The 24,159-nt window shown below is 33.5% G+C and overlaps 1 protein-coding gene across 1 annotated transcript in view; it reads left to right on the forward strand.

The window, feature by feature from the left end:
• Nucleotides 1-399: 399 nt before the first annotated feature.
• Nucleotides 400-24,159, forward strand: part of LOC117105425 (nuclear receptor subfamily 1 group D member 2-like) — a 38,578-nt gene continuing 14,818 nt past the window's right edge. Inside the window, exons 1-4 of the mRNA XM_033246550.1 lie at nt 400-486; nt 1,531-1,669; nt 16,552-17,585; nt 23,551-23,673. Of these exons, the coding sequence (XP_033102441.1) occupies nt 400-486; nt 1,531-1,669; nt 16,552-17,585; nt 23,551-23,673 (1,383 nt within the window). The remainder of the gene's footprint in view (nt 487-1,530; nt 1,670-16,551; nt 17,586-23,550; nt 23,674-24,159) is intronic.

Here is a 24,159-nt window from a genome sequence, read left to right on the forward strand (position 1 = left end):
AGTGTTGTTTGATTTATTTTCAGTCAGTTGTTAAATTTATTCGTAGTTTTCTGGTTACAATACAATACGCATATTGCTAGATTCATGTGATTTAAGCAATTTCTTCTCATCCGTTAGAATAGAGCAGTGCTTAAGGCATTTTGTAACCAATTAATGTTGATTCGTTAAAGCTATCGTTTTCCGTCAATTAATCGGGTTTTATTATAAAGTAAACAATATTTAGAAAGTGTATTAACGTTGTGTAGTTGGCAGTTGGTAATTAGTTTTGAAGAACAAACTACTGACCAATGCCTAATAACGGTCTCATGTTACTGTTGCACTGTAGCTAGATGTCGCCAGCAGTGTAATTTGATCACTCAGCCGTGTTGCTCTCTGTGGCGGAGTATGTTGTTTGTGTGAATGCATGACCGAATAAGATTTATAGTAAATGGCAGCAAAGTGGGTCACTACTGCAGACAGTTCAAGCATTGGCTAGAATTACGAATGGTGTGTCAATAAATTGTTTGATATGTAGTGCAATATTACCAATATTCAACTACCACACAGTATAGCATAGTTATCATTATAGTATCATCTTGCTTTTCTACCTGTGTTGAAGTTTCTGTTTTACCTTGTTCATATCATCATAGCTGTATGGTATGAAATTTATTGAATGGCCTATAAAAAGATGAAGTTAATTAACTTCGGTGAATATGCATATATAATAAATATGTTTCTACTGATTTAAGGACATTGTATTAAAATCCTAAAATTGGTCTACAACCAATTTAAATTCTATGCAGATACAGGGATATTTATGCATTTGTTGTTTAATTGGCAATACACTTTCTTTTTGATTTGTTTTTAATTACAATCAAGTAAACAATTTTTTTGCCAAGATTTATTTGTTTGTATTGTTAAGGTACAAATGATTTTTACACCAAGCCTCTTGCCTTGACCCTGCCAAACTAAACATCATCTGGACCTTTAGAAACTATTATTATATAGAGGGTGAGGTTTTCCTTATTGGTAGTATACGTATGTCAACCACTTTCTCTTGAATGTGATGTATTATGTAAAGGGGCTCTTGGTCAGAGAATATATTAATTAGGGTGTGGATTTTGTTTGAAAAATATACAGTACTTTATTTACTATATAAATGTGACAAATAAGCTAATATAAGTTGTCCCACCAGCCAGTATTTATGGTTCAAGATTCGCTTTATTGAATTTGTCCATTAAAAAAAAACACAAATGTATATAAGAATGGAAATGTTTTGTTAGAATACACACATTTTTATAAGTACAATTATAAAAATATATACTATACATAATATTTATATCATGTTATATTGTGCATTAATGAGCTATAAAATATGGGAGCGTAAGAATTATTGTAAATGTAGCTATTGTCAATCATTGTACTTTTTAATATTTTTTGTGTTAGTAATAATGTTTAATAAATATTGTAGAAACTCTTTCTTTTCACAATCAAAATACCGTAAACTATTTTCTTGGTATATAAAATTCTGTACCAATTTTTTTCTTTCAGGGATTTTTTCGTCGAAGTATCCAGAATAAAGTATCTTACAAACCTTGTAGCGGTCAGTGTTCTATTCAGAAGGTAAACCGTAACCGTTGTCAGTATTGTCGACTTCAACGATGTCTTCAGGTTGGCATGTCACGGAGTGGTACGTATGATCGCAATCCTCGTAAATCCTTGTTCTCAGCATTTCTAATAACCAGCATGTTTTGATAGAGAACAACATATTGAAAAATGTCATTAATTATATATATATAGCTTATCTGCAATTAGAACCGATTGAAAACCATACTTAGTGATTTAATGAATATTTTTCTCTCAAAATCCTTATGGCACTTTGCTTCTGTACTTTTAATTATAGTGTCTAATAAAACTTAATGCTGTTTAGCATATGAATGTCTGAATGTTCATCGCAGATTCAAATACTCTGAACAATATTGATAATATTATAAATGTATATTGATAAAAACTCGCTGTCATTGTTTAGTTTAAATTGCCTATACCGTAAATGTTGAATATAGATTAGCATTTATAAATGATAAATAACAATAACAATGATAAATATACATAATATTATCTTGACAGGTTTCCATTGATATGGTAGAACTTAGAATCTTTATTTCAAAGGCCCTAAAACAATGTTGTTGGGAGCGGTTGGCACAGTGGTTGCGTTTCCGTCTCTCAACCTCGAGGTTGGGGGTTCGAACCTTCACTGTGCATTTCACTTGTGCTTTTGGACAAGGCACTTTACCTATGTTTGTCTCGCTCTCTACACCAAGGACTATAAATAGGTACCCGGTTCACTACTAGTAGGAAAAAGGCGGCGTAGAAAGGAATTGGCCACCATACCACACAATGCCGAGGCTTAGTACGATCGTGGGCTAACAGCTCATTCCCCTACTTTCAGTAATGAATACAGGACTACCTTACCTTTTCTAAACAATGATAATAATTTCAGGTTATTTCAATTAATGAACTTTAATACAGTAGTTTTAAATAACCTGTGTTAATGTTATATAAAAAATATTACTTGTGTAAATGTATACCGGTAATGATAATTCATTACCTAATAAATGGAAAATGAATTGCAGCTTCAAGTTTTTGAATGTCTTTCATAAGCACCTTGTCCACAAATGATTCCGGGAAATCTTGTATCTCAACTAGATTTATTTGTATATTCAGTGGGCTATTGTTGTGCCCTATGGCAAAGTTTCGAATACTAGAGTACTCTATCTTAAAAGAACTTTTCAAAGCTAATTAATCTGTTTAATGAGATTGTATTTATTTTATTGAGTTTGTTTGAAAGAATTATATTTTATACTTTAAGTGTTGGAGCAGTAGTCTTTGTGGCAGCAGTGAACTACGACCTCTTTTGCCACATCACGTAACACTAAAACATGGATGTTTAATATTGCCTGTTATTTGTTCATTTTTGCTGAAATTATTAAAGTAAATAAATAAATAAATAAGTTCTGAATCAGACACAGACATTCTGAAATCAGATTAGTTCTGCATACATGCACAGATTGAAAAGCTGATCAAACGATAATAATAATATTAACAGTATGTCCAGAGACTTGGCAGTAAGATGAGGAAGTTTAGTGTTACATTTGACTGAACCTAAAGAGCTGGTAATGCTTGCATAGATTAAGTTGTAACCTACATAAAAATAAGGACAGGCCACTCATGTATGATGGATTAGTAACGACAGCAACAGGAAAGAGAGTTGATAACATTGGGTTATGATGTTCATTAAGAGGGTTGTGGTTTGTGGGAGTTTTTTTTTCTTTTATTTATTTTTTTTTTTTTTCCGGTGATGTGGTTTGGCACACAGACATTTTGAAATAAAAAACCTGCTAGTCTTACTGTGAATATTAATTATGTTCAGAATTTACGTTTTTTTTCTTTTGTTTTCATTAATTCTACTAAGTAGGCTATTTATTCATTGCACTTTTTCTGTCTGTCGTTGTGCCTGCCTGACTTTTACCAGAATTATGCTAAAAACTAATTGATGGATCATCGTAAAATTTAATGGAGTGGTACATATGTGTCTAAGGAAGAGGTGAATAAATTTTAAGATCCAAAAATGTAAAGGACAAAAATAGTTATATTAAATAGAATACAGTGACATTTGAATATATGTGATAGTATAATTTTTTTTTTAATATGATTGGTTAAATCTCTGCTATTTGATTGGTTATTCTCTGCATAATTGGTACCTTTAGTTCTAAAACTTTTGTTTTGAATAATTTCAAAATGCAGTTCTAGGAAAAGACTAGGAATCCATTGAATTCGAAGGCGCACTATTTGGGTTTGGGTAAAATTTTGTTTGAAAATGTTATTTCTTTTTCCTTCTAGTTTGTTGCCTTGTGTTGATAGGCAAATCACAGTTGATTATTTTCCACATTAAACTTGATAGTGTGAATAGTGCCTTAGATCGATAAGTTGCAGGTTAAAGCTCTGTCCAGACTATCAAATTTTCTTTGACAAAAAACATGTGACATGCCTAAATTTGGTCATGATGACATCACATCATGACCATATATAGGCATACCATGACTATATATGGGCATACAACCGTTTTTTGTCGCATAAATTTTTATAGTGTGCAGACATTTTCTCACCCTGGTAATGGGTACAGCAGTTTCTGCGAAATCAATTGCAAAGGCAATAAACTCATGATATGGATATAACAATAAAGAAGTCAAATTTGTTTATAAGGTAAACTTTTTCATCTTAACTTATGTTGTATATATAATAAATAAACAATAAAGGGTCTGAATATATTGAAAAGTGATTTTAGCAGGAAATGTTTCAAATGTAGGTCGCACCAAGTTGACCTTAATCATTGCTGGAAGAGGGAGGCTTGGACTGGTAATTATATCTTGTTCGTTTTGATAAATATTCACGAGTCCTGAATCCTCAACGAGTCAGGTTAGCAAGCATGTTCAGGAATAGTTGCAGACGTTACTTCTATCAACAGGTGTGATTTCTCTGTAGCAATGTGGGTCAGGTCTTTGGAATGTTTGTGTTTAAGTGCGTGTTTCTAATTCGCATGGCTACTTGGTAGCTTCAGAAGACAGGAAACAAACCGTAAGCGACATCAGAAATTTGTCAAATGCACTGCAGGTGTTTGAAAATTGTTTTCTCGTTTGTATAATCGGACAAAAAAGACAATTTACCATGGATTATTCTGATAGATTTCTCAGAGAAAAAAAAAAAATCCAAATAAGTAGTTGCTACAGTGTCGAAAGGAAATGGTGTATTTGATTATAGAAGATATAGCCCAAGATTAATGCACGAAGCTCTCATGTTCCCCGTTCCTTTCTACATACTTTTTCGGCCACATATTGTTATTCTTTTACAAGTATCCAGATATAACCCTGCAGGAATATAAACATCCTCATAGCATGAATGGAATTGGCTAAAATATTATTTGATATTTAATATTTATTAATTTAATTAATTATTTTATTATATAGTATTTTATATATTTATTATTTTTTATTACTTTATTCAGTATTTTTTATTTGATATTATCTTATTATGTATTATTTATTATTTTATTGGCTAATGATTATTAAATGTTCATTATTTCATTTTTTATTATTTTATTTTCCATGTTTGTCTAACCTTGGCATTGTCCTAACTATAAAACATTGTGACTATTGTGACTTTTCTTGAAGGAAAATGTGGCCTTGTTCTACTTAAGAAAAACAACAATGATGACAAAAAAAACTATGTAATTTTTATGGCCTAGATTGATTTCCATGATAAAATGTAAATTTTATGGTACTTAGTTTAACAGGATTTCAACTCTGAATTAAAATACTGAAGAAAAAAAACTTTATGTCTAATTTGCCTGTGATGGATGATAATTTGATATTTATTGCTTTAAATATTTATCAAATGATTGCGTTGCCCAAGGTTAAAGGACAAAATGTAGCAATAATCATAATAACTCCTTCAGAAGTGAAAGTCCTTGAAAATAATAAAGCCTGTGTTAAAACCAATTCATTTGCAGTCAGACTAAATGTTTTCAAATATATTTATTTGATCATTCTCCGGGCGCAATTAATAATCGATGGGTTAAGTGCAGAGATGTTAAAATGTCAACATGCATTTATGTACTTCTACACAATAAAAGCAGTATAACGAAACTGAAATTTTTATACAAAAAAGGAAAAAAAATACATTAAAAAATGTAAAAGATATTTGGTACTATTGCAATGCTTATAATATCAAACGGATTCTTGTAATTGGAATTATTTTAAATGAAATACCGTAAAACCTCGAATTAAAGCCCTGGGCTTCTTCCTGTTTTTTGCGAACTTTGGATGGGCTACTTTTTGAGATTGGCTTCTTTTGCAAAGTAAGGAGGGTGGGGAAGGGGGGCTTCTTCTCAAAATGAGTGACTGTAAATTTTGTACTATTAAACAATAGGCCATTGTAACATCAATCTGAATAAGGGGGTGTAACGGGCATGAAATCACCTAAACTACTGTATAAATCAAGCAAAACAAAATTTATTTTGTTTGAAATTCATGTACAGTGTGCAGTATGTATGGAACTATCTCCAAAAGAAGCCTATGCTATCTTGTTTCAAGGTTAATTTTGCAAACTAAAAAGGGTAGCTTTAATTCGAGATGGCTTCATCTGGAGATTAAGCCCACTGGGCTTCTATTTGAGGTTTTACGGTATGTCTACTTTACTACTACCAAGCAGCTTTCATTACTCTCTCAGCAATTTCTTCAGGGAATAACTGATGTATTTACACAGATCCACTTGTCACATGAGCATTCAAGCATGCAATTGAATTTTAACGATCAGTTAGCTTGTATTCACAGTCAATGTTGAGGGTGGGGTGCAGAGTTCGGATATTTCCATAGACTCTTATAGTCCTTGGCCACGTGTTTTGTGTAGAGGATTAGGATACTTTGGGTGGACCAGCATGGATCTTAGTGTGTTGAAAGGTTTTTAGTAGGAACTTGTGCCATGTTTTCGGAAAATGTGGACAATCCTGTCACATGTTTGATGGACATACGGAATTGCGACTTCAATCTGATATGAGTGGGGTTGCTGTCATTCATTATATTCATCATTTTTTACAAGAATACAAAACGTAACTCTTTGCTGTGACCCATCTCCCACCTGAAAGAATACACAGAAATGTGTTTCATGAAAGACTACATAAATGCCTACACTTTCAACCACCCCTTCCTCCCACCGAGCTTATGTTTCGGATGGTCCCTAACGTATTACATAGTAATTTTTTAAAATGTAGATAAAATAACATTGAAGGTGATAATGATAATAATTATGATGGTGATAATTTTATCTTTATACAAGAAAGGCCACAGAGGGATTCAATCAATCAGGGGAACTATTATTGCTGACCTTATGCATATAGTAGTTAGTGTCATTAGACTTACCTCGAGAGTAGACACATTTTAATTTAATTACGCAAATGTATGTTGATTCTGAAGCAAGATTAATTTCCTTTAAGAAGTAAATTAATCTTGAATTTTGAAAGGACGATTAATTTACCACTTGTAGGAAACGCTAATGATTGAAGAGATCCATTTTTGTATGCACATTTATTTATTTATTTGCTTTATTAAAAGAGCCTAGGAAATTGATTAAGGAAATCTACTAATAACTGAATATATTTGTGACAATGTTTGTATTTAGGCGTAAAGGGATTCAATATCAGTGTGTGTACATGTAACGTCTGATTGGTCTTGACAGGAGCATCTTTGATGCAAGTTCCAATACATCAATTTGTCAGGTATGTCCTCAAGAACCTCATCTATCTCTGTGTCCCACATCTCTCAAATTACTCACTCAATCTGTGGCCTCCTTTGTGAACTCTATCGCTTCAAACAAATTGAAACTTTTTGGCGAGTTGAGTGGCCGATCGGTAAGGCAGGGACACCACTTACTACGGCCTTATCGGTGCTGTTCAAGCTAGTCCTCATCCAGAGTTGGTAGAACCAAGTGTTCTTGGATAAGGATTTAAAATGGAGGTCCAGTGTGCACTTCTGGCTCTTATGCACTTTTAAAAACCCATTGCATGTTGTGGAAGTGTATGGAGTTTTACCCCGATTTTCTAGTTCGTTTGAGCCCCTGTCGTTTATGGAAAATTGGTCAGTAGTCACAGACTATGCCCATGCCAATTAAACACAATGACGCTGCGAATAATGGGTTCATACTTTTGGTAAAATCTGCTGGTATTACTTCCTTAAAAATTTATGATTCTTATATTGGTTAGCTGACATCCACCTACCCAGTGCCCAGACCCTGTATGTTCATTTGCGCACCACTCTGTGTTACCATTACGGTACTTCAGCATTTGTTTGTGGTTCTGTTACATGGCATTTCACTTGCACTAAGGCATTATCAGAGTTCTCCCAACTGAAAAATTTTTACTGGTAAATTTGTCCATAAAAAAATTGCAATGCGCATAAGGTCAGGTACGTTACCCCTTTTTAGTTGGGTTAAATGACTTGAAGACACAACAACACATATTCATAGTGTAGATATAGACTGGAATGATGTTAATTTATTATAGGGCCAGCCTGGACTACCTAAGCCTAATCAATAGTTTTTTTTATTTTACAAACTCAAAATTTTTACTGGTTGGTTGGTTATTTTTACCGGTAAAATTGACGGCTAAGACTGCTTCGGGAGAACATTGATTATGTATCTATCACAGTGACAATTTAGCAGAAGCTACAAGATTATTGCTTCTCTTCATTTCTTTTTGGTTCCTGGAGTTCTTTTTTGTATATTCCTTCTACTTCCTCTGTGATTTTTGAAATTGTTTCTTCCCAGTCATTGCATTTTTTTTTTCAAATTGTTCTTTGAAGGTGAAAGTAAACTTCAGATTCGGATTCGGTTAATAACCTTATGTGAAATGAGGATATATGTAAACAAGCGGCAACTACAGAAGCCATAAAATTTTTATTAGAATTTAATAGATCCTGTTAACAAAAAGCATAATCAGGCAATTATATTATTTTGGGTGTGGCTTCTTCCTTTGTCTAAATACAATAATAGATTGCCTTCTAGTCCAATGTGGTTTGTGTCTTCACAATGGGATTTCCCTAAGTGTAGGATAAATCTGATAAATAAAAAGTGCATTATACTCCACCATGAAATCTAGGTCATTTCTTCCAATTGTCTGACCTATATACAGTAATTCATGTTTTGCATGTTGTAGTGCTATTCTAGGCTTTTATGGGCCATTGTTTGGCTTCCTATTTCTGGAATTGGCATTGTTGCAGTAGACGCCGACCTTAAAAACAGGATCTCTCTAATAGACACTAGTCTGTTATGTCATTAATATTATAAAATACAATGACGCATTCAAATGCATACTAAAACTTTTGGTTGATACAACCCTATTTTCCAGCAAACAGAAAAAAAAAAATAACTTGAATCCTTAAATCTTACTGTCGGAGAAACGTAGACAATTTTTTTTTTTTAATAGATATATGTTTTGGTTTGATGTAAGTATATTGAAATTATGAAAATTCCTGATGAGTTATTAAAGCCACTAAAGATGTAGTAATTTTAGGTCTAACCAAACTCGCTATACTGTAGTACCAAATAATACTTACAAAAAGAGTGTTTCGTTTTCTACTTCTGAACTCATAGTCATGTGTTAATCAAAATATAGACATCTTATTTCAAAAGTTGTAACCAATTGAAAGATTTATAAAGTTTTTACAGTATGTTCATTGCTGCGAATCAGCCAATTCATATTCTTGACAGCAATTTGACCTCTGAAAGGTCATTGTTTGCCAAAAAACAAGGGCCTAAGACGACTGAAAAGCGGAGTTTCCTTCTTTCGTTCTGCCGGGTAAAATCAATTACTTTAGGCGACGTTTGTAGACTAACCAACACCAACGTCCACATGTCGCGCTAGCCTTATCCTACTCTAGGCCTAGACTAGCTAGGATGGTATAGGCCTAGCCTTGAAGGGACGAAGGTCCCAATGAAAAACAAAGTCGCTCCTTGATAGCTAACATTGTCTATTTAACATCACAATAATTCATTATTAGACCTATGGTTGTTTTTTGAATTGTACTCCACAAATCTCAGCCGATACCTCGCACAACTCGAGTAACGTCTCGTATCTATTGTCGTGACGTCATGGCTCGCTGGTTCACACTTGCGATGTCTCGCACTTGTGATCAAATAACACGCTGGCTCACACTTTGGCAACACTCTTTGGCAGTCAACTCGCCCCTAGAAAACCCGTCCTTGAACTTGCCCCATAAAAAAAATGTACACTTCCTAGACCATTCAGTCTTCAAAATGAAAATTATAACCTTTGGTAATCAAGTACATTTTCCACACACATAGAAATTTTTGAAACTTTATTTAAAAAAACCTAAACTATATAATTCACCATTATAGACACTTTTTGACAAAAATGAAAAATTACGACTTTATTACCCAATGAGAAGTGTTCTAATATAGACAATGGGTCGTGTCTCATATTATTTGTTATAATTTTATTATTCATTATTTTCTACAGAAGCCCGTTAGTGCCACCAGTGAATTAAAATTTCAGATAATTTTTTTTGAAATGGATGCTATATGACTGCCATTATAAGGTATAGCTGGTGACCAGCTACTGTATGCTTTTAATCACTACCAGTATTTAATCCCTTTAATATTTAATCCAGCTATAACAGACAATATCACAATGATATAAACAGCAAATATAGAACATATAATACAGTTGATATGCTACAGCAAAGATATAGATATATTTTGTGAAATGGCTATATGACTGCTATTACAAGCTATTACAGGCTGTATCTAAAATGACTAGCTAGGCCTACTACGATGCTTATAAATGCTACAGTATTTAATACTGGGACCAATCATGCGCTTTAATGGCCCGTTCTACATCGAGATAAGGCTACACCGCAACCTGAGTACCACATAAATAAGTGGCGGCCGTCAGATAATTAAGTGGCGGCGGCCGCCACTTGATTATCTGGCGGCCACCGCTCGATTTTCTGCCGGCCGCCAGTTAACAGATCTGAAATTTTAATTTACTGGTGGCACTAACGGGCTTCCGTAATTTTCACTTGACTCGCATAAATAATTTTGTTAGAACATTTAATTTACATTTGTACTTCGCAGCACTTCACTTGCAATTTCTAGTTAGATTTATTATTTTTGTGTTGTTAGAAGACTGTATTTCATTGAATTTGGCACCATTCCAATGAAAGTCGAGGTTTGCTATCTGCCAAAAAAAGTGGCTTCAGATACCATTTTAAGCCATCCTCTCCAAATTCTATGACTAGATAATTTAATCTGCCTTATCTGGATTATAACACAATGAATTGTTAAGTTGAAAACTGACCGTGATTGATTTGTGCAATCATTTTGTTATTTCTTTTTTAAATAGTATATGGGATTCATACAATTTAAAATTATATGAAAATAATTTATAGATTAGATATGAACCAGGGACCCTTGAAATGAAAGGTAAGGAACTTATCCGCAAAAACCAGCTCCATGATTGATCAAACTTCACTATATTATTAATCATCTCACAATTTGATTTGAAGCCAATTTTTTGAAGGCAGGGTATGGTCTCAATTTGTTGGGATATCTTTGCAATGCAAGCCTATATTTCCGTAGCTCATAGTGTGAGCATGTAAAAGGGCGGCGAAACTTTCCTCTTATTTCCTCAGTAACAGATTGAAAGTTGAGATAGCGGTATTTTTCATTAGCTGGTTCTTTCTATCCCAGTTAACTGGCTTTAGATGATTCATATTTTATAGTAAGGCCTTACTGTTCAATATAGTTTAGTCTGGTAAGTTTAAATGTAAACCAAATTTTGATCTATATTTGCTTTTCATTGCTACAGTAATTCTTGTAAAGACTTTAGCTTTTTTTTAAACTTTTCAACATTTTATTATTTATTAATTATTTTGAATTTATTGTGTTTATTTATTTGAAATTTGTGTGTTCAATTGATAAGTTTTTGTAAGTTTATTTTATTTATGTATTTGTAAATGTATTTATTTTTGTAATATATGCATGCATGTATTTGTTTATATTTATCTTAAAGTTTATTATTTTAATATTAATAAGTTCATTCATTCATCCATATATATTCACTCATTCTGGAGTAGAAACATGTTGTATAAGATGCTATAGAAGAAGGATGAAGTTGATTGTGTTAACAAAAGCAGTGTGGGCTGAAGCGCATATCAACTACACGTATGATGCAAGGCTGTCAAAAGAAAATAAAAACAAAGCCACCAACAACACTGTGAACTTAAAAATATCCAACCCGCCTGCACACAACCAGCGACAATCTCTGCATCGCCTGCCAGCACTGAACTTCCCATACGCCTCCTATTTGCAGTGTCTTAATACCTTGTTTTCATCAGAGGAGGACAAAGAAAAAGAATAAAATTGTCTTTTATTATATTACAAAATGATTTTGGAGAAAATAAAAATAAACAATGTATAATGAAATTAATAAATGCTTTAAACTTTTTAAAAATATTAAGGAAATATAATTATTTTTGGGGATTTTGGAGGGCATAATAAAAATAAATAAATGAAAATTTTTATATTTTTTTTCAGAAATTTATATTTTTGTTTGTGGTGGAGAGTGCACTAACTAGCCAAATATAAAATTTTTATCTGAAATCACCGTGGTTGGAGGGTTTGCTAAAAAAAAGGTAGAAAACAAGTCTTGCCCAAACCACACAAAAAATTTACAAATACATTATCTTTCAATTAAAACTGACTTTGAAGTAGAGTGGAGGCTGGCTCGTAAATTTGTTGATTAAGAAAAAGGCTCTAAAATGATTGATCATATGCAGTATGTACAGTACATCTCCAGACCAATCCTGTTAATTATATTTTATGTTGAACAGTGTGATGCCTTATCTAGTCTAGACATATATAGCACGACAGTGTCTTTGTAATTATCTATGGTAGTTCAGTAAATGAACATAGGTAACCAGCTTTGTGGTTTCAGATATGTTAATTATCTGATGAATAAACGCGCCTTTAATATTGTATGGGCTTCCTACACGTTTTTATTGAAAACAGTAATGTGTGCATGAGTTTAATGCCCTGTCCAGACTATCAAATTTTATTTAATAAAGAACTATTGTATGCCCATATATAGTCGTGTTGTGATGTCATTATGACCATATTTAGGCATGTGAAATAAAATTTGATAGTTTGGAAAGGGCTTTATACCTGCTGGCATTGAGGAGCATGTACAGTATTTGCATTGCACTATGATGACCCCATAAAATGTTATCAGTCACCCTTACCCTCTTGAGATATTCAAGCTTATGTAACTAATTCGGGGGAGCTGGGACGGGGGGAGCACTCACATCTCCACATTGTGGCTGGTATTAGAGACTATTCAATACCATTTCTGAGAACTTCAGATACATACACTTTTTTTTTTATAAGAACACTGAAGCTGAAATTGCTTAAAAATTAAGAACAGAATAATAACAAATTGAGGCTGAGGTAAAATGTCAAATGAAGTTTTTGAAAACCCCAAAAAATATCTGTACCTTATGTTCAGTAATGTAGGTGTGACTATGTAATACCCCCTATAATCATGTGTACTGTCATTTGGGGCCATTTTGACCAGGCCTTTTTTCTGGGGCAATTTTTCCAGGGCATTTTTTTCAGGGCCCATTTTTGCTGTACAATAAGTATTTTCTATGTTTGAAAAGTGGGTAAAATAAGAACAAATTAAGAACATTTTGAGCCTGAAATCAGCCAAAAAATAAGAACACTGAGCCTGGGCAAAATGTTACCTTTTCTTATAAAAAAAAAAAAAGAGTGTAGGCCTACTTACATGGCATGCAGCTTTTTATTTTTCGTTGTGTGTTAATTATAATATCAACTATAATTTTTTTTTCTTCTTAAAATGGTGCCATACCCGAGAGGAAAGATAGGCCAATCCTCCAGTGAGCTTATATAATATTCGTCATCAGACAGAATCTGAGATAATTACATTATATGTAAATGTACAGTTTTCGCACCTAGGCCTATTGTCTTACCACTACATGCTTTCCATCTCATTTGTCTTTGTGTTAGGCACTAATCTACAATTGTGTCTATTATTTGCTTGTGACCTTGGCAAAGACACTTTTCTATAGCCACTATCTAACAGCTACATTATCACAATAATGCCCAATAAAGCATATTTTTAATATGTAATTTGTCTTTTGTTTAATTCGTTTTTTGTTATTTTTTGTGTGTAATTTCTGCTCTGAGAGATTATTATAGGACACTATATTTCAATCCTATTTATTATTATTATTAATATTGTTCCCAACAATGGCTCTGTATGAAAAGTTCAGAACTAATCGCAGCCGCAATATTGGGGTTATGCTGCATCAGATCTCAGACCTAGTAATTACTGCAATATTCTCTTTATGGTGAGTTCTGGAGTGTGTCTGAAACGAAAGCAGGTCACATTCTCAAAATTAAGCTTAGCAATTTTCTAGAAACAATAAACAATAAAACACACCCGGGCATTTATTTGAGGGAGGTGTTTTATTCTAAATGGGGCCCTGGAGGCAACGTTTATTTGAGTGGGCGTTTATTCAAAGTGGGGTGTTTATTCAAATAAATATGGTATTTATCATTTTTTAGGTTTTTAAAATACAATTTTAAATGTTTTTGGTAGAAAAGTTTAATAATAATAATAATGTTATCTTATTAGGCGCACGTATCCATCTCTTGCTAGAGCTGCTTGTGGTGCCGTTTTCCATCTGCAGAGTGTACATAACCTTTTTTCTGCATTATTAGTTTTGAATTAATTTATTTATTTTATTTTAATTATTTATTTATTTTTATGTATATTTATTTTATGACAGAACTAACATGTTCGTATTGCCACAATGTCAGGTTTGTAAAATCGAGAATCCAATAGGAGGTTCATATATAATTGGGAGATGTTATTGTAGTAGTACAGTATTCACATGTACCTTGATAGATTCCAATAGACTTTGTCATTTCTCTTCAGGTGTGGTCTTTTGTTCTCCATTGTGCAGAAAACGTATTCTTTAAATAAATATTTAATATTTAACAGATGGAAAAGTAAAGGGAGAGGTGTTCAGGGTTCTTTGTAGCAAAAGAGAGGGGACTCAGTACCTTTATTTTGCCACTGCTATCAATTCGAAACTGGAATGGTATGATCCGGAAATCATGAAAATTTATAAAAGTTATTTGTTTCCTATCCAGCAGCGAGTCAAAGTGATTCGCCAATTAGAGATGGAACTGTGCTCTATAAATGAAGTGTCATTATGGAGGCTTAGGGAATGGAGTTGTTGTTGAACCAATCAGTGCAGTTGTGTACTGTACATTATGATGTTCTTTTGCAATTTAATGAGATGATTTTAGCTGGTGAAGCTGACCTTCACCATGGCTGAACCCTTGACCTCGTCATTGGAAACAGAGCACTTCTGTTATCCAAACTGTAAATTTACCTTTCCTTTTGGGTTTTTGCCTGCTGGATTGTCATTGTAAATGGCGCCCTCAATCTCAAGGAAATAGTATTCCATGCAGAATATAAATATTTTTTTTTAAATATATTGTTGCTTTGAGAGTTGCCTTCTATATAAGGCTGAATGTTTAGTAAAATATCATGAAGCAAAGAAAATATAGGCTGCCATTCCACCGCTGCCAACTAAACAAACTCACTTGGTAATGGTTGTTCGCAGCTCAGTCGGCCTACCTAGGCAGGAACTTCTATTGTCTGCTGTGAAACATTAGATAGATAAATGGGAAATTCATATCTTATAAAATTGTTCTTTTAAAGGGCCCCTGGGATCACCATGATGTAGCACCATCCTCCTACAATGACAAAAGTAATCTCCCAGTCTATTGCTTTCATTTTTTAAAAAAATTTTTTTTTTTGGCTACTTTTTAACTTGCAAGTCGGTGGCGGTATAGCTAAATCACATTATTTTGGTTCTTTTTAGGACAGGCCTAGGCATGGGATCATATTTCATAGGATTATAAATAGAGGCAGCTGCTGTGTGACTCTTCAACCTCATGAAAAAGCAAAATTGTTGATTTCTATTTTTGCATATGCAGCAATGCTGGATATTCCATCATTCCTCCAACCGGATTTCGTCTTTAGTCTTACAAGTATAGAGATGATGGGAAAGGGTTTTCTTGCTCGCAAGTAGGCAGAAGACACAAAAGTTAATGGCAATTTCCTTTTTCAAAAATCTTGAGAGGGTGGTGCCAAGAATAAAGCTGATATGAAGCGGTCCACTTTCAAAATGACAGTCTTACTTTGGGCTAAAATGCAAAATATGATTTTTTTTATTTCATTCAAATTGCAAAAAAAAACATCAAATTGCAATTAAAAACAGGTTATACTTATTCTATTTAAAACAAATTACAATCAATAAGTTTAATTTCATTTCAATTTATTTCGATCACAAATACCAGTAAAATTAACACTGAATTACATGTGATTTACAATATACATTAAAATTCTTTATAAAAAATTGAAATTTAAAAAAAAGTTTACACCCAATTAAAAGGTCACTTCAAAATGTCAAAAAGAATAATGAAAAACAAAAATGTGTATATGTTTTTTTTTCTAAGGATATTAAATTTGGAATTATCATATTATCCTAGCTTCTTAGTTTTTAAGTTCTTAATGTAAATCACATACGTTTCCAATCGGTGACCTAATTTTGACAATCATAGTACGTTGCAGTGTCAAGATACTCCAAGGAAAAACTATCTTTTAAATAGGAGGATATAGAGAAAGTAGGTTTTGAGCAGATCTTGTGTATCCTGTGTAATCTGCTGGCCAAGTATACGTGTACTGTATCCAAACAGCATTTTATTCAAGTACAGAGATATCCTCTCCGTGAAGTGGTTACGTTATGACACTAGCCTCTACACAGAGCATTCTTTCTGTCATTGCTTATTACTATTGTTTGATTATTTAGGTCAAGTTGTACATTTCCTTTTTTCTCTGTCTTGCAGCTGTGCGATTTGGACGAGTGCCAAAAAAAGAGAAGCTTAAAATGATAGCAGTGATGCAAGAAGCGAAGGATCCTGGCGGAAGAACCGATCCTAGCGGAAGATCTTCTGGCTCTTTTCAAGTTGACCAGCCGCTCGATTTGAGTTGCAAGCGTGACAGAATGGATGAGAATATTGCGTTGATGAACCGGCTTCATAGTGATGAGGGTCTTGCTAATCCAAATGGCGGGTTTGGTACCCATCAATACAGACATGTTTCCAAACTTGGTCTGACTAGTAGTTCCGGTATGACTGTACCCATCGCCATTCCGTATTTGGATGTTGCAGAAGTCAATGGCACTGGAATAATGCCTCTTAACTCTCGTAAAAATCAGCAAGTGCCACAGACATCGCAAACCGTATCCAGTCTAACCGCCACTTCTCCCAGTACATATGGGAAAGGCCAAAGTCTGCCATCTGGTGGTTACTCAGATGTTTCACCATTTTTACCAATATTCGGTTTAGGAGTTGACAGATTGAATAATCTAAGTCATTGTGATTCAACAATTGTAAAATTGAATAGCAAAGAATTTCAGAACTCGTCACCTTTGACGCCAAGGGACGAACAAGTGCAATCACCCACCGTTGTAACGGAGGAAAATGGCACACATGACAATGTAAACCCTAAAATTACATATGTTCCTCTTTGGAGTAAAGAAGGCTCCAATGTATCAGAAATCAAGCAGGAAACAGTAGACGGAAAATATGTTCTGAAACCTGGACAAACGGTGAACAGTATATTTAAAGATACAAAAATTGCAAAACCTAGTCGAATTATACATTACACTGAAAATAGTCAGTTGCAACTGCTAAAGAGGTTAAAGGAGTCTGATTTTTGTGGCAACAGAGAGTTGCATGAACAGTGTGTGAAGCTGACAACTAGCGTGTGCGACGTGCATTCTTTAACGTCGTTCAATCAACTTGAAAACTTGGAACGAATTCTTCTTGCCGCAATACATCACAATATGAGGAACATTCAGAAACAAAACATTGGAAAGGTAAAGTATCTATTTTTTATCTACCATATATTTTTAGTCAGTGGCGTATCTAGAAATTTTAAAATGGGGGTGCTGATGGGGTGGAACGAAAGTGAAGTGGGGGGGGCTCGATGATCAGTTGAGGGCGCTAAATCCCAAAATAAGGTGATTTTTAACTACTTGCAAGTGATTTTTTGTGGGTACGACTGAGGGGCGTGAGTAATTTTTGGAGGGGCATCCGCATCCAAAATATTTGTCGACAATATATCAAGACAGTCAAAATTTTGATCCAGGGGGTTGAACATTAGGTTAAACAAATGTATTAACGAAAAAAATTAATTAAAAATGTATTTTTAATTAATTTAATTTATACCAATTTTACATAAACACTAAAAATACTTGTACCATATACTGTACAGTACATACAGTAAGTAAAACATTTGGAGATAACAAAACATATTACAAGAAGATTGATCAGTGCACTTAACATAAACATGAACACAAACACGGACCAAGAAATAATGATATTGATAATAATAATCAATATTTATATAGCGCCCAATGTTAATAACCTCTAGGCACTTAACAACAACATAATAATAAACAATAAAATTTAAAAAAAAATTAAAATAAGCAGCGATGTAGGAGATGGTGACATTCAGGTGGTCCCACTCACTGATGTCAAAGTAACGTCGCTGTCGCAATGAGGCAATTTACACGCAGGTAATCCACAAAAGGCAGTATGCTGGGCTCCGGCACTTTCCAACACAGTATAAGCCCGTGGCTTCACTGCCGTGCACTGCCCAGACAATAACGTTACATTAAGTAAGGAAAAGGTGAGACCACACATGAAAACCACTTATATACAGCAAAAATTAAACAGTCGAAAAAAGGTGAGTTTTTAGAAACGTTTTAAAAAACTCTATGGGGTCAGTGTTTTCTTGATAATAATCTGGAAGTTTGTTCCAAAGTGTAGATGCAACAACTGTAAATGATCTTCCAACATACGTAATACATAATTTAAACCTACATTACATGTTAATCCTACTTCTTTAACATAATAAAAAATATAAATCAATGAAATGCTTACTGAGTATATCCCATCCATACTTAATCTTACTGCTGTTCACATTTATTAACTGAGTAATAAAGGTGCCCTTTGACCTTTTATTCGTCTAGGCCTGTTGGATCTTGAAACATTTTTCTTAATAGATATTTTTACGACAGTCGTAGAAATCTCATAAAAAGCATTGAGGCAAAATAACCAGTGGATATCCTTATAACCGACATTTTAACAAGGCGTACCCTCAAATTTAATTTATTATTGATGGATTAACCGCCGAGCAAATTTTCAAAGAAAATACTTTATAGGCAGTGTTAATAGACACACAAAGCAAATACATGATTTTATAATGAAATTGTCTTTAATATAAATTTCTTATAAAGAAAAGTAATTGAGTCTTGCGATAGATATTTCGCAGGTGGTACGCTCACAATCTGTCATGAGAGGAATGAAAAACCTAAGAAAAAGCTTTAAATTTCACCAAATTTGTAAATTATCTTGATGCAATAGAAATTAAAGATCCCATTAAACTTTAGGTTATTGATCCATTTTGTAAAACCTTGATACATCTGAATTTATTACTTTTTGGTTCATTAACTCCAAGATGTCCAAGGGAGGCTTTTTCAAAATAAGGCCAAGTATAAAAAATATTTGGTTAGCTATACTGTACTTTGGAGGAAAAAATTCTGCAACCATTTTTTTATAAATCACAGACTGCATGCTGTGACTTCTCCAGTGGTAGATAAAACCTGATGGCAAATTCATAGGTTTATATCAACAGCTGGTGTATTGTAATTATTCTACTTCATAAATGTTTCTACCTTCCTCTACCAGCAATAATTATATTTAAACAATGTGTTCAATATGGCAATGAATTAGCAATGTACAGAACCTTGTGAAATCTTTCTACTTTTTTTTCCCATGTACTTTGGTTTTCCTATTAGTATTTCGATATTTTTAGAGGTGGACACAGTAAAAGAACCTCAAAACTCTACAGATATACCACATAAAAATAGAACAAAAGACTATTACCAACTAATTTTATTTTTAGATGGCCAAAAGTTGCCTTTAATGACATTTTCAGTGATCTGTGTGTGAGATGGATATTATACAATTTGTCAACACATTTATTATGCCTTTTGGGAAATCTCAATGAAGTGGAAATATTAACTTTTGTATCCCATCACACTGTATACTGCAATTTTAATATTTTCAGTGATATTATTAGCACCTAATGTTATTGGCAGTGAATCTCGGAACAGACGTACTAGATTATCTTGCATTATTATATTTACTGAGCACTATTTATTAGCTGTAGGCAGGTGTGGATCCAGAGAAAAATCTTGGTTGGTGCCATGTGATGTGCAGAGGTGGGAGGGAGGGAGGGGTGGTGGGCTCAGCCAGTAGTGTTTGAAATGTTGGCTTAGAAGTACTTCACCATAGACAGAGGTAGATAGAATTTAAAATTGAAAATTAGCTTGTTTTGGAGTACTGTACTCATTCATCCTCATTTTTGTTCTCTTTTTTTTTTTTCTATTTTTCTCTCTCTTTTTGGGACCAGCCACTCATGGTCCCTGTGGATCCACCCCCTGGTAGGAGAAGACCTATTCACAACTCAGTAACTGTTCTTTAAGTGTGTCTAATCCATTTGTACTATACTTTCATGCCAATGTACAGTGTGATTCCATCCTTCGGTTTTCTTCGATTTCCTTGTAGCCTCTACGCATGTCCAACTCAAGGTTTTACTAACTGGGTCATCCTTTGAATTAATTAAGAAATATGTCAGACACAAAATCAGCGACAGAGGTTGATGTGTGTTTGAGTCATTTTGTTATTGACAGGCGCACATTTTGTACTATCATTGGTACTTCTTCAGCATCAGTGATTATAAAGCCCATGGGAAATATCAATACAGATAAAAAAATATGAACTCTGCATCACACTCCAAACTGCAATATCTTTATTTCATTAACGCTACTCGAAAAATGCCTGGAGTACAGTACTGTAATACACTACACTGCTATCCTATTCTAGCTTGCCTAATAATTTTGTCTCTTATGTCTTATGTTTTTTTTTTTTTTTTTTTTTTTTTTTTTTTTTTTTTTTTTCTTGTCATTATATTGATTTTGAAACTAAAAAGATTATTGTTGTCAGTCTTGTTCATAATTCATGTCTCATTCCCATAATCAACCTTGTGATTTCATATACCTATGTTTTACCCTCCTGGCCATTTGTCGACCTGGTTATCAAAGTATTTTTCTTCCATCAACAGATTTTAATTTCATCTGCTTGGTTTCCCTTGTCTTGTCATTTTCTGCTCACTTTAGCCTGTATTGTTCAGGTCTATTACTACCCATGAACATTTCTTAGCCTTCCTGGTCATCCTTCTTCTTAGTATCCCTTACAATTATTAGCCTGCCAGTATATCCAATAATTAGTTCTTCAACAGACTTTTTGATTTCATCTGCTTGGTTTTTGTTTTATCTCCACATTTCAGCCTTCTTTTATTGTTAAAGTCTGTTACTGTACTACCCATGAATGTTTCTTTGTCAACTGTCCATCTTTCTACTTTACCATAGTTATACGATATATATCTTTTGCATTATTCTATGCATACTATCGTCAGCATTTATTCTTATTACACTTTTTTTTTATATGAATACATTTTATAAGAACACTGAGGCTGAAATTGCTTAAAAATTAAGAACAAATTGAAGAACAAATTGAGGCTGAGGTAAAATGTCATATAAGGTTTTTATTTTAAAAAAATAGAAATCCAACAAACGTTATCTGCACCTTTTGATTTTTAGATGTGACTATGTAACACTATACAATACCCTCTTTATTACAGTACATATTCTGACTGTAAAATAATAATTTTCGATGTTTGAAAAGTGTGTAAAAATATGAACATTTTGAGCCTGTAATCGGCAAAAAAGTAAGAACACTGAGTGTTCAAAATTCTACTGTTTCTCATAAAAAAAAGTGTATTCTGTCTTTAATTTAAGTACTGTAATCTATAGAATTCTTATTCATCTTGAACCATTTTCATAATAGCATACTTGTTTCTTGCCAATTTTTACATGATCTCCCAAGTGAGGCCTACTTAAGTTGTACCTTTCATTTTATACGCTTATGTGATACATGGAAAGCAAATCTTAAACATCCTAAATTATAAATGCATTTAATTTTTGGAGAACTCATAGCAATAGAATAAATCTCAACACTCGGGAAAAATTACGAAATCAGAACCACTAAGCAATGTTAATGAACTGTAAAGTGAGGAGATCAATAAAGGTCCATTCACCCAAGGGAAAGATACTAGGAAAATGGACAAACGGTTGATTAAAGCAACAGCGGATTGACATTAAAATTTGGACCAGACATGATCGATATTTTGGAGCTGATATAAAATGGTTCGGTCCAGGATAGAACAGAATGGAGAAGGTTTCGTCGTAATGTCATGTATTTTGCCAATGGCAGAGAAAACGTTCAATGATCATTTGTTCAAATTGCTGAATAAAATATGTGAGTTTGTTTACAAATGGAAGTTTTTCCTGGGTTGTACATTGATAATCACCACAATGAATATGGAGGATGTATACAGCTGTATATCTATGGTACATTTATTTATTTATTTGTTAATATTCATCTATTTATTTATGTTATTCATTTGTTTATTTTATTTATTTTTTTATTTCTATTTATTTACTTTATTTATTTTGTTAATTTATTCAGTTTTTTTCTTAAATTTTGTTTATTTATTTTGTTTGTTTATTTATTAAATGTTTATGTAGCACCTGTTTTTTTCCAGATTCAGAGCTTTTTCCCCCAGTTGTCCCCTTGCTTTAAGTGTTGCTGCTGTAATGCAGTAAGTGCTGGAACAGGCAACCACCGCGTAGACCTACTCATTAATACTCCTAGTTGTAAAAAGAGTAAAGTTGGAAAAATACTGTCTGTCCAGGGATGATCGGAGCTCTCATCTTTCCAAGAGAAATATCCTCATTTTGATATTGACCTAAGAAGAATGTTATTCCACTCTGCAGATCAAATGATGCCAACAACCACAGTCCCATTATTGATTGGATTTAGGAGGGGCGGTTATTTGAGAGAGGCGCTTATTCAAACGGGGCGCTTGTTTCCGCGAGTACGGTATTGTAAACCTCAGTAGTTTAATGTGCACTTTGAGTAATATCGATGTCATAGCGCCACTGAACATTGCATTCTGCCATGGATATTGGCGGTTTACAAATACTTTGATTGATTGATTGATTGATTAATTGATTGATTGGGACAAACCCACATTAATTTCCTTTCTCTCCTGCCTTAGAGATTTGATTTTAGAGTCTACCAATCTGTAAAAAAATAAATATAAATTCAATGGAAATGTAGCATGGTACCAGCAATATACCATACAACCTTATGTACTTTAAGCTTGTACTTTAAGGGATTACTCATACACCCTGCACATCTTTTAGCAGAAATGGCAGTGTCATAGTACAAACGGGTCACATTGATCGCATCACAACAATAGTTTTGCATGATTTAAAGCAAAATGTGGTGGGGTGTAAAATATAGTGATATGTTTTCATGGGGGAATCATAAATTACACGACAGCCATAATATCATCGCTAGTTGGAGCGGCATGCTCGCTCTTTGTTCTGGTGGTGGAAAAAGTATTCTCGGATAAGAACTATAAACTGGTATAATATTAATACAAAAATATCAGCTTCAAATGCAGAGTGTTTATATAGTCATTAAATTGAAAATAAATTTACATGAATTGACAGGTTTTGGATTACACCCATTTAAGTAATACCCAGAAGTCCTAGATTGAACCACATATTTTATTATTATTCCATGATTTAATAGTATTATATGGGGTATAATTTTTTTCATCAATCAATCTTTTTATTTTTTCAGGCTGTTAAAAGAGATAATGATGAACATGAAGACTTCAGTGATAGGTTCTCTCCAGCGATCAACCAAATAATTGCATTCTCCAAAGGGATTCCTGGCTATGCATCTCTACATCATGATGACCAGGTTTGGTAACATTCAGTCAATTTCAGATTCTCAACAAAAACTTAAACCACCATTCTGATAGTCTTCATCTTCTTCACATGGCAACAAGTCCATGTTGGACCATTACTGCCACAGGATTTGCAAACTATGAATCAGTCATAATCATCAAAATGCTCATGTTCATAAGTTATTAACATGCACATGTGTTATCACATGGTTGTTGCCATCAAAGCACCTTGCTCATATGTTAATACCAAGCTCATGTGTTATCACATCACCATACTCAATAGTTATCCACATATGTTATAAAAATGCTCGCGTGTCATCACATTAACATTCTCAATAGTTATCCACATGTCATGTGTTATCCACACATTGATAATGTTCTCAAAATGCTCATGTCTTATGTTCATGCTCATGATTATTAACATGCTCAATGTGTCATCACAATACCATGCTCAATAGTAACTCATATGTGTCACCCACACATGCTAATTTGTAATCAAA

The sequence above is a fragment of the Anneissia japonica genome, unplaced genomic scaffold (assembly GCF_011630105.1).
Source record: "Anneissia japonica isolate Jap-2015-1 unplaced genomic scaffold, ASM1163010v1 scaffold287850_len318503_cov185, whole genome shotgun sequence".
Taxonomy (NCBI): Eukaryota; Metazoa; Echinodermata; class Crinoidea; order Comatulida; family Comatulidae; genus Anneissia; species Anneissia japonica.